Source organism: Odontesthes bonariensis, chromosome 23 (genome assembly GCF_027942865.1).
Source record: "Odontesthes bonariensis isolate fOdoBon6 chromosome 23, fOdoBon6.hap1, whole genome shotgun sequence".
Classification (NCBI taxonomy): domain Eukaryota; kingdom Metazoa; phylum Chordata; class Actinopteri; order Atheriniformes; family Atherinopsidae; genus Odontesthes; species Odontesthes bonariensis.
This window is the reverse complement of record NC_134528.1, coordinates 25,248,957-25,263,946: the sequence shown is the minus strand read 5'-3', so window position 1 is coordinate 25,263,946 and position 14,990 is coordinate 25,248,957. Positions and strand designations below refer to the sequence as shown.

Genomic DNA, 14,990 nt, shown 5'->3' with positions numbered 1-14,990 from the left:
AGATCCCCTACCCCGCCTTTAAAATGTCTAAGCAGGTGGCACAGTAAACCATAGCTAATAGTCACATGATGAATCAGAGGGGACTGGCATTGGGGAAAAAAAAAAGAAATTTTGTTAGGCTGGTCAATTTTTGGGGGGATTGTGCGTATGAGCTAGCGAGCACATTGGTGTTATAGCTATCCGACACAGTTTGCTGCATGAACAAGGTGACATCATCTACACACAAATTTAGATTAATTGGTGATGACTTTTTTTTGTTTCCTGTCAGAAGTTGCACAGAAGTTAACCAGGTTTGCATGAAAGCAGAGCCCCACCAACACGGTTACTGCATGACATGCATATGAAATCCCCTATTGTTTGTGAATCAGCAGGCTTGCTTCGTAAAATGGACATCATTAGCAATGACCTGCCTGCCCTCTGAGAAAGCAACCATTAACCAATACTGCTTGTGCATTTTTATGCTGAGTCATCCTTACTCTGTCCTTCCTTACCTTTGCGTATTTTTACTTCTTTTTCCCCCCAACTTCTCTCTGCTGGTGTGCTCTGATGAGACCACAGAGGCTGAACTGGGAGCTTATACGTCAGGGTTTCTCTGTAGCTCAGCAGCATTGTGGTTCTGCCCTTTGCAGAGGACACAAAGATGAATGATTCTCTACGGAGAAGTCTCAGCGGTCCACTGAGGTGTGAGAAGGATGTTCGTTGAACAGCAGAAACAGCAGGAGCTCTGATGAGACTGGAGGCTTAGATTCTTATGGCTCCTGGCTTTTCTGACTGTTTTTAAATGTCAGCTTAAGAGAAGTTGGAGAACACCAGAACTGTTTGTGCATTGCCTAGCTCAGCTTCTTGATTAAGACCTAGAGTGAATAGGTGGGATACAACCCCAGATGATTAAAGTGTAAGTGATCCGATTGCTGTGCATGGCTTTTGTCAGGTTTGGTCAGGAGGGAAGGGTGGACACGGATGCGGATTTCAAAAAACAAAGGCTTGATTTATTAAACAAAGAAACAAAGTGCAAACAAAAGGCGCGGCAAAGCCGGATTCAAAAAAACGTAACTCAGGATAGATACTTGGGAAAAACAAAACAAAGGACTTAACATGACCTGGATAATAAATACTTAGCTTCTCGGGTTTCGTGGAACATGGATGGCAACAAACAACATGCAACAACAGCAACAAAGATCCGGCAAAACTGACAGGGGAGGCAGGAAACTAAATAGGGAGTGAGCGTGATTGGGACAAGGTGCAGCTGGAGGGGAATAAACAGGTGCAGTGAGTGAGCTAATTAACCGGGTGCAGGGAAAACTAAGACATGAACTGACACATAAACATAACCTAAACATGAAACTAAAAAAACGTGAGTCCATGGGTGTGACAGCTTTTACTCAGAGGTTGCTAATTTCAGAGATATTTTATCTATATATATATCAAACGAAACGCTCATATCAGACTTGAGGTACACCGACACAGCCTCCTTCAGCTTAAAGAGCTGAAGGAGGATGCTTTAAGCTTAGACTATGGTACACACCCATGCAGTAAAATTAGAGCCTTTCACTGCCATCACAAGTAATACAGCTTTTGTCCTGATGATTATGATGAGATTAAAGATGCAGAGTTGATTTAAACAGGATTTGTGTGCATACACAACACAGGACACTGCTGAATGATGCTACAATGCAGCAAAAGTACCCTATCCAGTGGGCTGTGTCCATACAAATGAATGAGATATTGACATATATTTGCAAAGGGTTGGAGTCAGTCTGAGCAGAACTTTTGTTTTTTATTCAAAATTTTTATTTGAAACAGACAAGAGGAATCAGAATAGAGGACAAACACACATTTTATGCAAACGCCAATAGGTCACAATTGATACATGAGCAAATATTGGGCAGACCAACAAAGACAATCTGGATAGTAGTACAATATGCAACACAAGTCTGCCTTTTTAAAATGGATATTGATTTACTTTTAAATGCCTTAAAGGGGAACTCCGGGGCATTTGAAGCGCAATCCCATTGCTAGAGGTTGTCAAATACTGATAGTAGGACACAGACAGGTGCAAATCTGCGCTCCCTGTGTGGAGATCGCGCTGTTCACGCAGCCTGTCATGCGAGGCTAATACGTGGTGGCTAGGGGCAAGCGCTAACCCTTCCACGTAAAACAACAACTTGCACACTGCAGAAACGTCACACCACTTTATAAACCATCCGACAATAAAGTCACAAGCCTTACCATCAAAACCATATGCATGGTTCTCACATTACTGGCATGGGGACGTTACAAAACAACTTTATAAACAGCATGTAACTCACCGGTTAGTTGTACGCTCGCGCATGTGAAAGCCCAAAAGAGTCGATGGACGATAATCACATATACAAAACAATTATCTTCTCTAGAAAAACTGCGTTCAAGTATTTAAAACATTACAACAATATTACTGGGCATGTATTGTTGTAATGTTTTAAATACTTGAACGCAGTTTTTCTAGAGAAGATAATTGTTTTGTATATGTGATTATCGTCCATCGACTCTTTTGGGCTTTCACATGCGCGAGCGTACAACTAACCGGTGAGTTACATGCTGTTTATAAAGTTGTTTTGTAACGTCCCCATGCCAGTAATGTGAGAACCATGCATATGGTTTTGATGGTAAGGCTTGTGACTTTATTGTCGGATGGTTTATAAAGTGGTGTGACGTTTCTGCAGTGTGCAAGTTGTTGTTTTACGTGGAAGGGTTAGCGCTTGCCCCTAGCCACCACGTATTAGCCTCGCATGACAGGCTGCGCGAACAGCGCGATCTCCACACAGGGAGCGCAGATTTGCACCTGTCTGTGTCCTACTATCAGTATTTGACAACCTCTAGCAATGGGATTGCGCTTCAAATGCCCCGGAGTTCCCCTTTAACATTTTTGTAATTTTATAAAGGCCCTTTCAAGCTGAACGTAAACGTGTGTTCACTGAAGTCAAAGAAGCTGTTGGAATAACTCCGAGCTGGTGTCTGAGAGGTTTGTTTACATGCAAGGGTCACAACCTCAGCTGGCCCCCAATGTCTGCTTATCAACTCCCACCGCGATGCAGCCACTGACTGACTTGTGTTTGCATCCAGACATACAAATGAACCAGCACAGATGCAAAAAAAGTGCCTGCAAACGTCTCTGCTCACAGGCACAGTCATTGTATGAACATAAACGCCCCTTTCTTTTATGCACCGCCCGTCTGCCCTGCAGCAATGCCTCAGGTTGAATCAATAGCTCTGTTGTGTCTCCATCCAACAAGCGTTCCTGCAAAACTTTGTGGGAACAATTCCCCAGTGATGGAGCCAAGGTGCAGCAGCACTTTAAAAGACTCATTTCAAACATCAAATGCAAAAAAAACAGAGTTACGCATCAGGAGTGTTCTACCTGCTGTTTGCTACAACTGTGCAGGTGTTGCTCACAGCAGGCCTGCTGAGAAGCATGTCCTACATACATCTAAAGGAGATAGCACTCTCTGTGTGTGTGTGTGTGTGTGTGTGTGTGTGTGGTTGGTTAGTCATGTGGCCATGATAATCTTCATAAGTGGTACCGGCTTCTCTACAAGCTCTGACTCAAACAGTGATGACCTCATCACCAAATAGCTGGTTATGTATGTTTGAGTAATCTGGTTTATTTTGATTCTTTTGGGGTGTAAATTGTTAGCAGCATGAAGGTACGACCGAGCTAAAAAGAACATCAGGAGTGTGATGCTTTGTGCTTGCTCACAATCTAGAATGATTAAAAGATCATTTATAAAAGCGTTGCCTACTTAATTCTGCTTAAATTGGGTTAAAACAGAGGAATCGGAGGAAGGGTTGTGGTAAATGCTGGATGCACTCTCAGGGGACCTCCTTCCTGCCTGTGTTCCTTCTACTGCCTGCCTTCACCTCTAAACCTTCCTTCTCCTCTGCAGCTCTCTGTGGCATTTCCATCTCTGCTCGCAGCGACCGCAGCAGGACAGAGAGCTGCAGGAATGGCGTTTTAATGCTTCCTTCAACCCCTTCACTCTCATTTGGCTTTCATAAGATTCCCTTGATTATTTCAGCCTACCACTGTGCCTGAGCATTAACATGGCTGTAGTGCACCACACTGAGGGCCTCCTTGTGTGAGAAACGGCAGCTGTACAGCGACTGAGATGCAGGGAAAGAAACTTGAGTGTTGGCCAGTGAGGACACTCTCAGTACTTTTAAATCACTTATGACCATGCACAAGCTACCACTGTTAACTTATGAAGATGCATGGTGCACTATGCACACACATATAGTCCAACATCTCTAACAGAACCTTAGTTATGCACTGGCATGTCCATGTCTTGTTATTGTTGAGAAGAGTTTGACAAATACTACAACAAATAAACAAAAACGGTGGAGAAGACAGTGGTGTTTCTGTGCTGAAACAATTACTGAATAAGAATCATCAACTGCTTTTCAGTGATTGTAGAAACAGGAGTCACACTGTTCGCTGCACTGCACTGCTGTGCTTTGAGCTCAGTGCTGATTTCCCAACACCAACAATGGGAACAGCATGCTGATCTTTAGCAGGCTTTATGGTGATCATGTTTGTCATCTTAACTTATGCTGCTGCCATGATAAAATGAACAAATTCACATGAACACAAAGACAAACCTTATCTTTAATGCACTGGATTGTTGTCATCAATATGTGTACTTCACCAGCCACCAATACACATACAGTATGTTGCCTCTTTCGTAACTTCACAAACTTATTCTGTGTCTGCCTACAAAGATGCTAACAGTAATATGTTTATGATCTCCCAATATGGGCCATCAGTATTGGCGAGATTAATGACGAGGAAATCAACGCAACTGTTTCTGAGATACTTCAGTCTAGAAAAAGCTGTACTCCATTAGACAGTACCACATGTGGAGGGGAAAATGCCAGACTTTTAGTTGTGACACAGAACGCAGCATGACAGCTGGTGATAGCTAACTGACTGAAAGATCAGGGTGTCGGAATGGTTGTCGTTCAGTCTAACTGCGCCTTCTTTCTTTGGAGTGTGTGTTGCGTTGTGTGTGTGTGTGTGTGTGTGTGTGTATGTGTGTTTGTGTATGTGGGACTTTCTTAGATTCTCTCCTTCACATTCTGGTGCCTCCTTTCTGTCATATGTCACATCTTAGCACTTAATTTGTACAAAGATGTGTGTGAAGCAACTCAAACGTGCCATTGCCGGCTGCTGCTGCTTTGCGACGTTGTAGCTCAGTTGCACACAATCTCTCTGGCTGCTGACGAAACTCCAGACTGCACTTAGTATGTGTTTGGTCACATGTTCAGGTCATATTCAGAGCAAAGGTGTGTATGCTGTATGGATGCATGTGTGCGCGTGTGTGTGTGTGTCTTTGGGGGTGTGATCATGTAACTAAGCTGATAACTACCTCGGCTGACTTCTGATCAGATCAGGTGGTCTGTTTCTTGTTAGTATGCCGCAGTAAATAGGATTTCCCCCAAATCATATTTTGCTGCCCTGTTCCTCCTTTACGAGCAGGGACACACTCAAACAGAGTCACTTGCAATATTTGCTTCATTTACTTTGCTTCCATCACCCCATAACAGCCCTGGCATCAGCACTTTCAGTATTTATAGCCTGAACCTTGTGATGCTGTTCTCTTTGTTGCGGCACTTTTATGAGAAGACTTTCTCACCACTCCTTCTTTATCTACCTTCAATCTTTCTCTATCATCTTTTTTTTACTGCTGTCCCCGATTTCATTTCCTCTCTGGCTCCCTTCCTCTCCGTCCACCTCTGTGTTTGCTCCCACTACACCATCTCGTAATTCATTCCCCTGACTCTCCCTCCTTCCCATTTCTCCCTCTCTCCTGCAGAGCCGGATTGGGCGTCGCTGACTTTAGGTGTGTTTGTTTGCCAGGCCTGCTCCCTCCTTCACCGGAGCATCCCTCACATCAGCCGGGTCAAGTCTGTTCAGGACACATGGGATGCCAGCGAGGTGGAGGTAAGGCGGTAATGGCAATAATCAATTTCCACTTAACCTCAGATTTGTTAGAGGTTTGATGTTGCCCTAGCGTCACTTTACCCGCCTGCTTCTTACTGCCAAACCATTTGAGGCATTATTCTAAATGTAAGAACCTATCTACATACATATCTATAAGCCCAAACAGAGTTAGATGAAGTGTGGTCGATCTGCCACAATGAGCTTTACAGTCTGAACAGCCCTGAGCACACTTGGATAAAGCACAAAAACCTGATAAAGCACAAACCTAACGGGTCCAGAGTTCCCGGTTTGATTCCTGCCTGGATGATCCATTTACTTTCCCAACTGGCCCCTCACCATATCTGTCAAATGAAGGCTCCTAAACAATATTTAAAGAAGTATGGATTCAGACTTTTATCTAAGTTCACATAATTTTGCTCAACTCCCTGTTGACAAAATCTGCAACGTGACCCTTTTTTTTTCTGAAATCACATATTGTGCTTAAGAAAATAAATAGAAAATTCAGGATGAGTGCTGAACTCACATTCTTACCTAAGAACGATTAGATGGGAAACTTCAAGCGACAGCTTAGTTAGCTTAGCGTAGCTGGCCAAAAGTTGATAAGCCAATGACCAATCATCCAGAGAAGCTCAGGATCTTCAATTTGATGAAAAGCGATGTCTCACTTGTCCTTTACAGTTAACAGTTAACCCACTAAATCCACCTGTCAGCAGTCTAGAGATGCTGCAGATATGACAAATGCATTTTTATTTTAAAATCTTTTTAAGGGGAAGCAGGGGGGATTCAGGCACTGCAGACAAGGAGTGTCACTTGATGTTCATTGCAGCAAATCATGGGGAGAGAAGATGCTAAAACTAAAGATGCTTAAATGCTAACCATTTGATAAACGAGTTGTGGTTCAGTATTGTTTTGGAATGATTCTGCTATTCATGTTATTTTGCGTGGATTCTGGCTAAAACTCTCTGGAAATCTAGAAATAATTATTGTGTTTGTAACAACATTCTTAACCCTCTCAACTTTTCGGGGTCATGAGTGTTTCATTTAAACAGTGATTTTTCCAAATTTTTCCATTAGGGATTACGTATCAGACCCTTTCTTTGGGATATAGCAGTTGCCAGGCAACCAGCAGAGACTCCAGCAATTTACTGGTAACCATCTTTCAGCTCTCAGCAAAGAAGCCAGTAAGCTTATTTCCCAAAGTGCCAACTGAAGACTTTATGAATCTGTTTGTAGTTTGCACATGAAGGCCAGTATGATCAAATGGTCACAGCCTGTATTCTTCACGCCAACATAAGTATGCGTATTTGATGTGTGTCCACACTGAATTGGCAGACATAATATTAAAAATGAAGGCCATTGTAACTAAAGAAGCCACTATTGGTTGTATGGAGAAAAAAAAACAGTCAGGGGATACTTACTTAACAATATGATAATTGTTTTGTAACTGCTCCTACCGTGCATACATGGATGCAGGCATCAGGCACAGTGAGATTCAGTATATTGCCCCAGGGCACAACTCATGGGCAGGGGAAGCCAGAAATCACACACTCCACCTCCTCAGCCACAATATCACACACACACACACACACACACACACACACACACACACACACACACACACACACACACACACACACACACACACACACACACAAGAGAGTGACAGACTGCAGTTCTGTCTGCTGACACACGCTGTGGGTGCAAATCTCACTGCTGGCTGCTACTGTTTTTTTTTTTTATTGTTTGTTTTCTTGCACTGTGAGCCTATATGTAGAACATTTGTACAACCCGTTACCAATACTGATCTGTTAAGAATGCTTTGCACGTTTTACAGGCTGTGATAGTTGCCCTTGGTATTGGAATTCTAATCAGTTCACCGACCGACTAGATGGATCCTGACCTCTGAGGCAATTTCACCGCAGGCATCGGTGAAGTTGATTTGTCAGACAACTGCCAGTTGACATCATTTTTTGTCTTGCGTTTAAAAAGTAGCTGAGTGTGTTGTGTACCCTGAAATCACGCTCTCCTCAGAAAAATATCAGAAATGAGGACTGTGTGGAAAGCAAATGCAGAAATTTGCGTTTTAGGTTTTGTCACTGACTGTACAGAGTTACACTTGAACGTAACACCATCTGAGCTGAAACACTTTGGGGGAGGTGACGCTGAAATGAGTCATGAAGCGAATCATGAGGTAAGAGCTGCGGGAGGACCATAATTGGGATGGAAAAGGCATTTGACTCCAGAGCGAAGTGGGGAGGTTACGAAGCAGAATCGTGTTTGCTGATTCAGAGATGAAGCTTAAAGTGGGGCACACCTATTAGATTAGATGGATTATTCATGGGTCTGATTGAAGTACAGGAGATAATTGTGAGACTGGTCTTTTTAACATTTACTTTGAGACCATAAGACTTCTTGTCTTGTGATATCATTCTAATAAAACATCAGCGATAATAGAAGCCACTTGTATCTAACATACACTGGAGTATTCACATCATTAGGTGACCTGTCCCTAAACAATCCTCTTGGAATAATCTGTTGTTCTTATCTCAAGGATGTAAAGACACAACAGAGGTTGAGATTCTAAATAACATCTACAGTGTAGTGACAAACACTGCAAATGTTTTTGCAGAGGCATATGGGAAGGTATGGGATACTCAAGGTATGTTTTCATAGACAAGGCTCCAACTCTAATATTTGAACGATGCAAATGCACAGCTGAAAATTCAGGTTAATGCAGCCATTTTTCATTTCTATTTAGTATCATGTCACCCCAAAGGTTTGCTCATTTTGAGAGTAACTAAATGCCATGCTGATGGCTGACACTCTCAGTCGGAAAGACTGATCAGTTTACGTGAAGAACACTCTAAATACTAAGCAGAGGTGTAAATGTTACACCCCAAAGTGTCAATTACATTACATTTTGGCAACACTAAAGTCAGTGGATCATTTTAGTTACTTTCTGTACAAATTACTGTTGTGAGTGGATTTCGTGCTGCTTTGACCTTCGCAGTAGAATGCCACTGTGCTGCATCCCTCTCAGAGCCCTTCAGAGGATAAGGGGAGGCGTGCCGTGGGATTCATCCAGTTGGATTGGGCTCAGAAATTATCCCTGGGTAAAGCACACGATGAAGGAACCAGGGGAGAGGGTAGACCAATGCAGAGGAGGCTTTGTTGTCAAGAGAAAATGTTCTGTCGTATTTAAAGCTTTCTGTGCTTCAAACCTATGCTGCTACATTGGAGTAATGCCACTTATCCACGTTCTGATCTACATTTGGATCCAGATCTCTGGTATCAGGATGTATTTGTATTGGCAGATATTGAAATTCAGGTCTCAGAATTGGATTGGAATAAAAATTAGTGAATCAGCACATCTCAATATAGTCATAGTATAATATAGTATTTTACTTTAATCAGTCTGTGTTATGACTTTCATTGTAGAACCTTAAGACATTTTAGATTTATTGAATTTTTTTGCCTGTAATTTGATGTCCAGCTGCCAACAAGAAACACAAGGGAGCAACATTTACACACTAAAATCTGCTCTTCAGCTAATTTATAAGAAGGATGGTTTGTACTAATCTTAATTTTATATTATACTCTACGATCAGATGTGTTTCTTGTCTCCGTTTTAGTTAATGTCAGCAACTGGAAACAGTGCCGCCAAGGCCAAATATGAGCAGAAAGTACCTGCTTTCTACTACAGACCAACACACACTGACTGCAAGTAAGTACTCCTCCTCTTCGTCATATTTGCAAACACAAATACTGCTTGTGTCTAGTTCACTACTGTAAATTTTGCTCGGGTATTTCACGTATCTGTTGGAAAGGATAAAGGACATGCCATTGAATTAACTTACTTGTTAGTTATGTTTTCACTGCTTCCATATTGAGAGGAAATGGTAGGTAAACACAGGTATGTTCTGTTAGGTACAGAGCTAAATGAATAGCGGCTGTGTTTACGTGCCGTTTATTGTCAATAAGGCTGCCATGAAAATGGTCTATACTCTTAAAGACATTTATGTAACATAAAACTGGTGGCTGATATCTACCATAGCTGCACACATTTCACAGCCATATATGTGAATTTGTTTTTATGTTGAAGAAGCGAACAAGATAGGTGTCTACCTTGAGAGGCCCCCAAAACATTCAATCAACAATGCAGTTTTTGTTTTTTTATAGGAATAACAAAAGTGTTATTGTAAGATCAATACATGTGCAACATATTTCACACTGTATAAATTACAGCGCCAGTTACTGAGCAGAGGCTTTTGAAAGTCTGCGAACTTCCACGACTTTTTTTGTGAAATTTGCGAAAACTGACAACTGAAATTTTTTACACGAGAAGAGTTTATTTGCAAACGAGTCTCAAACGAAACAGAAGTTGCCATCTGAGGCTTTGTCTGAGAGATGATAATTTGGTTCTAAACATTCGAGCAAATCAGATAAGACAAAACTCTAAATAAACAAGGTAGCTAATGTATTATTACTTACTGAACACTAAGTATTACTTACTGACGTATTACTTACTAACGGTGACAGCAAAGCTAAGTCTGCATCCATCTGTCAGTTTTTCGCTGAGCGCTCTCTAGCAGCAAAAGCCAGTCTGACGCTTATTCTCGTCCTGTGTTTTGTACGTGCACTTAATTTTATTTTCCTCACTTCCTCTAAAAAAAACTGGGTCCTGGGTCTCTTCGAGAGTCTCATGATAGTGCAAAAAAACTGTGCAAAACAAACTTTATATTCTTAACTTCAGTATCTTTTATGTGATGAGTTGTTGAATTGTTTCACAGTTTCTTAATTCTCTCTCTATGACATGTAATCAGATTCAATGTAATCGGTGTTGATAAATTGCCATTGCAATCGCCAGGAAAGTTGAGTTACCATTTTACATTTGTTGAAACTAGAAATGCATGCATTTTAAGCGCAAGCAACGTATCTTCATGTCATATTTCGTGGTGACCTGGCTAGTATTTAATGCCAACCATGTAAATTTTTTTTCCTCGCCTGCATTAGGTATTTTATTCCCTAACCATAAGCAGGTGTTTTTTTTGTCAAATCTAACCAAGTGGCTTTAGTGTCCATGTAAAAGCATCGAAACCACTGGTTTTAACTTTGATCACAAATGCAGGTGAACAATTTTCTGAGAGGGGGGTGTAACCGAAACCATGGTCTGTCCTGGGACCATGGTCTCTGGCACGGACCCGTGGTTACTGCCACTAGGGGCGCTAGAGAGACTGGTAGCGACCAGCTCCTCAGTGGTCGCGACCAGCTGGTCTCTGGCACGGACCAGTGGTCACTACCACTAGGGGCGCTAAAGATACTGGTCCTGACCAGCTCCTCAGTGGTCTGTCCCGTGGTCCTTGTGGTGTAAATCAGTTAGCGGGTGGTCTGTGAAGCGGCTTTTCTCATTTTAATACATATTCTCCCTTTTCTGATCATGGTGGCAGCATTGTTTGATTAATAAATGTCAGCGATCACAATCTTTTGTCTATAAAATACAATCTTCTATTATTTATGCAGGTCATGTGGTCAGGACCAGCTGGTCTCTTGCACGGACCAGTGGTCACTACCACTAGGGGCGCTAAAGACACTGGTCCTGACCAGCTCCTCAGTGGTCTGTGAAGCGGCTTTAGTATTTTCTCCCTACTCCAGTCGGTTTGCCCACATTGTTAGGTGCATGGATACATTTCAGAAATCACAATCTTTTATTATTTATGCAGATCCGTGTGGTCAGGACCAGCTGGTCTCTTGCACGGACCAGTGGTCACTACCACTAGGGGCGCTAAAGACACTGGTCCTGACCAGCTCCTCAGTGGTCTGTCCCGTGGTCCTTGTGGTGTGAATGGTCTGTGAAGCGGCTTTTGTCATTTTAATACATATTCTCCCTTTTCTGATCATGGTGGCAGCATTGTTTGATGAATAAATCATAATCTTTTGTCCATAAAATACAAACTTCTATCGTTTGTATTATTTATACGGGTCCATGTAGCCATGACCAGCTCCACAGTGGTAGCGACCAGCTGGTCTCTGGCACGGATCAGTGGTCACTACCACTAGGGGCGCTAAAGACACTGGTCCTGACCAGCTCCTCAGTGGTCTGTGAAGCGGCTTTAGTATTTTCTCCCTACTCCGGTCGGTTTGCCTACATTGTTAGGTGCATGGATAAATTTCAGAAATCACAATCTTTTATTATTTATGCAGATCCGTGTGGTCAGGACCAGCTGGTCTCTTGCACGGACCAGTGGTCACTACCACTAGGAGCACTAAAGACACTGGTCCTGACCAGCTCCTCAGTGGTCTGTCCCGTGGTCCTTGTGGTGTGAATGGTCTGTGAAGCGGCTTTTGTCATTTTAATACATATTCTCCCTTTTCTGATCATGGTGGCAGCACTGTTTGAATAAATCATAATCTTTTGTCCATAAAATACAAACTTCTATCGTTTGTATTATTTATACGGGTCCATGTAGCCATGATCTAGCCTGGGTGCCAGCCAAACTTAGCCCTGCCCATAAAAGTTTTGGTCGGGAAGTTCGGTCTGGCTCTGCTCAGTTGGGAAATCATTATGCCCGACCAAGAATCGGTCGACCCAATCAGATTGCCAGGGCGGGCTTTATACGATGATGGACAGATGATCAACAGGGACATTATCGACTACGTCACTAAAGAGCTGAACATGGCTGCCGCTGTAGAGCTAGGGTGTGTAGATTCTGCCATCGAGTCTGTTCTACAGGATCTCCACATTGCATTCATTTTGAAAGACGAACAGAGGAACGCGATATAAGCTTTTATCGATAGAAAAGATGTTTTTGCCGTCCTTCCTACAACAAGTGTGTGTTGCTTAATCTATGTCACATACTACGTTGCTCTGATTGGTTGTAGGTCTATCCAATTGAGCGAAGAGGCATTTTTTCTCCTGGTTCGGTTGAAACACGCCCCATACTCAAAACTCTATTGAGCGGTATCAGACTCACATTCTGACTAGAATCGTGAATATGACGTAGTCAGGCTAGCCATGACCAGCTCCTCAGTGGTAGCGACCAGCTGGTCTCTGGCACGGACCAGTGGTCACTACCACTAGGGGCGCTAAAGACACTGGTCCTGACCAGCTCCTCAGTGGTCTGTCCCGTGGTCCTTGTGGTGTAAATCAGTGAGTGGTCTGTGAAGCGGTTTTTGTAATCTTAATACATCTTCTCCCTTCTCTGGTCATGGTGGCAGCACTGTTTGATGACTATAAAAATCTATGAAATACAATCTTCTATTATTTATGCAGGTCCATGTGGTCATGACCAGCTCCTAGTGGTCACGACCAACTGGTCTCTGGCACGGACCAGTGGTCACTACCACTAGGGGCGCTAAAGACACTGGTCCTAATGCTGATCAGCTCCTCACTGGTTTGTCTTGTGGTCCTTGTCTTCAGCTTGTTGTCATAACCAGAGTTGTCTTCGGAGTATTTAATATATTTATATTGTGTTTTTTTTTATATAATTAATTAAATTAATATATTAGTAGCCTATATTCAATACTAAATCCAATAATCTCCCTTTTCTCATTCTGTTGGCAACACTGTGCTGAATACATGTAAAATGATCTTTTGTCTGTCAAATATTGATCATTAATATTAATAGAAATCATAATGATTAAATTATCATTAGTTGAAGTTCTATGACTAGTGCATCGATTATGCAGGTCCTTGTCTTCCTGACTAGTTTAAACTAATGTGTTGCATTTTAAGAGCTTGTCGCATTACCCTTGTATCAAATCTTGTTCTAGAAACGGTCAAATAAATTTAGTGGAAGAAATGTAGACATCAAATGGAGATCCAAAAATGTAAAAGTTTAATAATCTCAAATCTTTTTTATCCAGCACCTGATCACTCGATGATCCTTCCAAGGACTCTCTCGGCATAAAATCTCGAGAAATCCTCGAACCTCATGAGGATGTCAATTGTGGCCTGCATAAAAGAGATTTTAGTTCAGGACAACAAAGGCAAGAAATAAATAAATTGAGGAAGGACACATTACCAGTTTTATTAATGTTAAATTAACAGATAGAATTGAGCTTACTGTTACTTGATTACCCATAAATATAATTATGTTAGAATGTTAGAACTGTGACATTAATGGATACCTTTATGTCTGTTCAACAACTAAAATTGGAACATACCTCTGGCACCATGACGTCAATAATGAAGTCAGTGTTTGGCAGGAAGCTGTATTCCAAGGACAGCGTTTGCTTTACCAGGTCAATGAGGTCATTCATCTAATATATTAATAATTTAATTAATTATATTAAAAAAAGCATATATATAAATATATTAATAACTACTCCAAAGACCACTCTGGTTAAGACAACAGGCAGAAGACAAGGACCACAAGACAAACCAGTGAGGAGCTGATCAGCATTAGGACCAGTGTCTTTAGCGCCCCTAGTGGTAGTGACCACTGGTCCGTGCCAGAGACCAGCTGGTCGTGACCACTAGGAGCTGGTCGTGACCACATGGACCTGCATAAATAATATAAGATCGTATTTTATAGATTTTTATAGTCATCAAACACTGCTGCCACCATGACCAGAAAAGGGAGAAGATGTATTAAGATTACAAAAACCGCTTCACAGACCACTCACTGATTTACACCACAAGGACCACGGGACAGACCACTGAGGAGCTGGTCAGGACCAGTGTCTTTAGCGCCCCTAGTGGTAGTGACCACTGGTCCGTGCCAGAGACCAGCTGGTCGCTACCACTGAGGAGCTGGTCATGGCTACATTGACCCGCATAAATAATACAAACAATAGAAGTTTGTATTTTATGGACAAAAGATTATGATTTATTCATCAAACAGTGCTGCCACCACGACCTGAAAAGGGAGAATATGTATTAAAATGACAAAAAACGCTTCACAGACCATTCACACCACAAGGACCATGGGACAGACCACTGAGGAGCTGGTCAGGACCAGTGTCTTTAGCGCCCCTAGTGGTAGTGACCACTGGTCCGTGCCAGAGACCATGG

The 14,990-nt window shown here is 42.2% G+C and overlaps 1 protein-coding gene and 1 long non-coding RNA gene across 2 annotated transcripts in view; one reads left to right on the top strand and one right to left on the bottom strand.

The window, feature by feature from the left end:
• LOC142373541 (arf-GAP with dual PH domain-containing protein 1-like) overlaps positions 1 to 14,990 on the top strand; it is a 31,838-nt gene that overhangs the window by 4,495 nt on the left and 12,353 nt on the right. The window contains exons 2-3 of the mRNA XM_075456849.1: positions 5,850 to 5,977; positions 9,610 to 9,701. Coding sequence (XP_075312964.1) covers positions 5,850 to 5,977; positions 9,610 to 9,701 — 220 coding nt within the window. The remainder of the gene's footprint in view (positions 1 to 5,849; positions 5,978 to 9,609; positions 9,702 to 14,990) is intronic.
• LOC142373546 (uncharacterized) overlaps positions 1 to 14,990 on the bottom strand; it is a 50,245-nt gene that overhangs the window by 29,232 nt on the left and 6,023 nt on the right. The window lies entirely within an intron of this gene.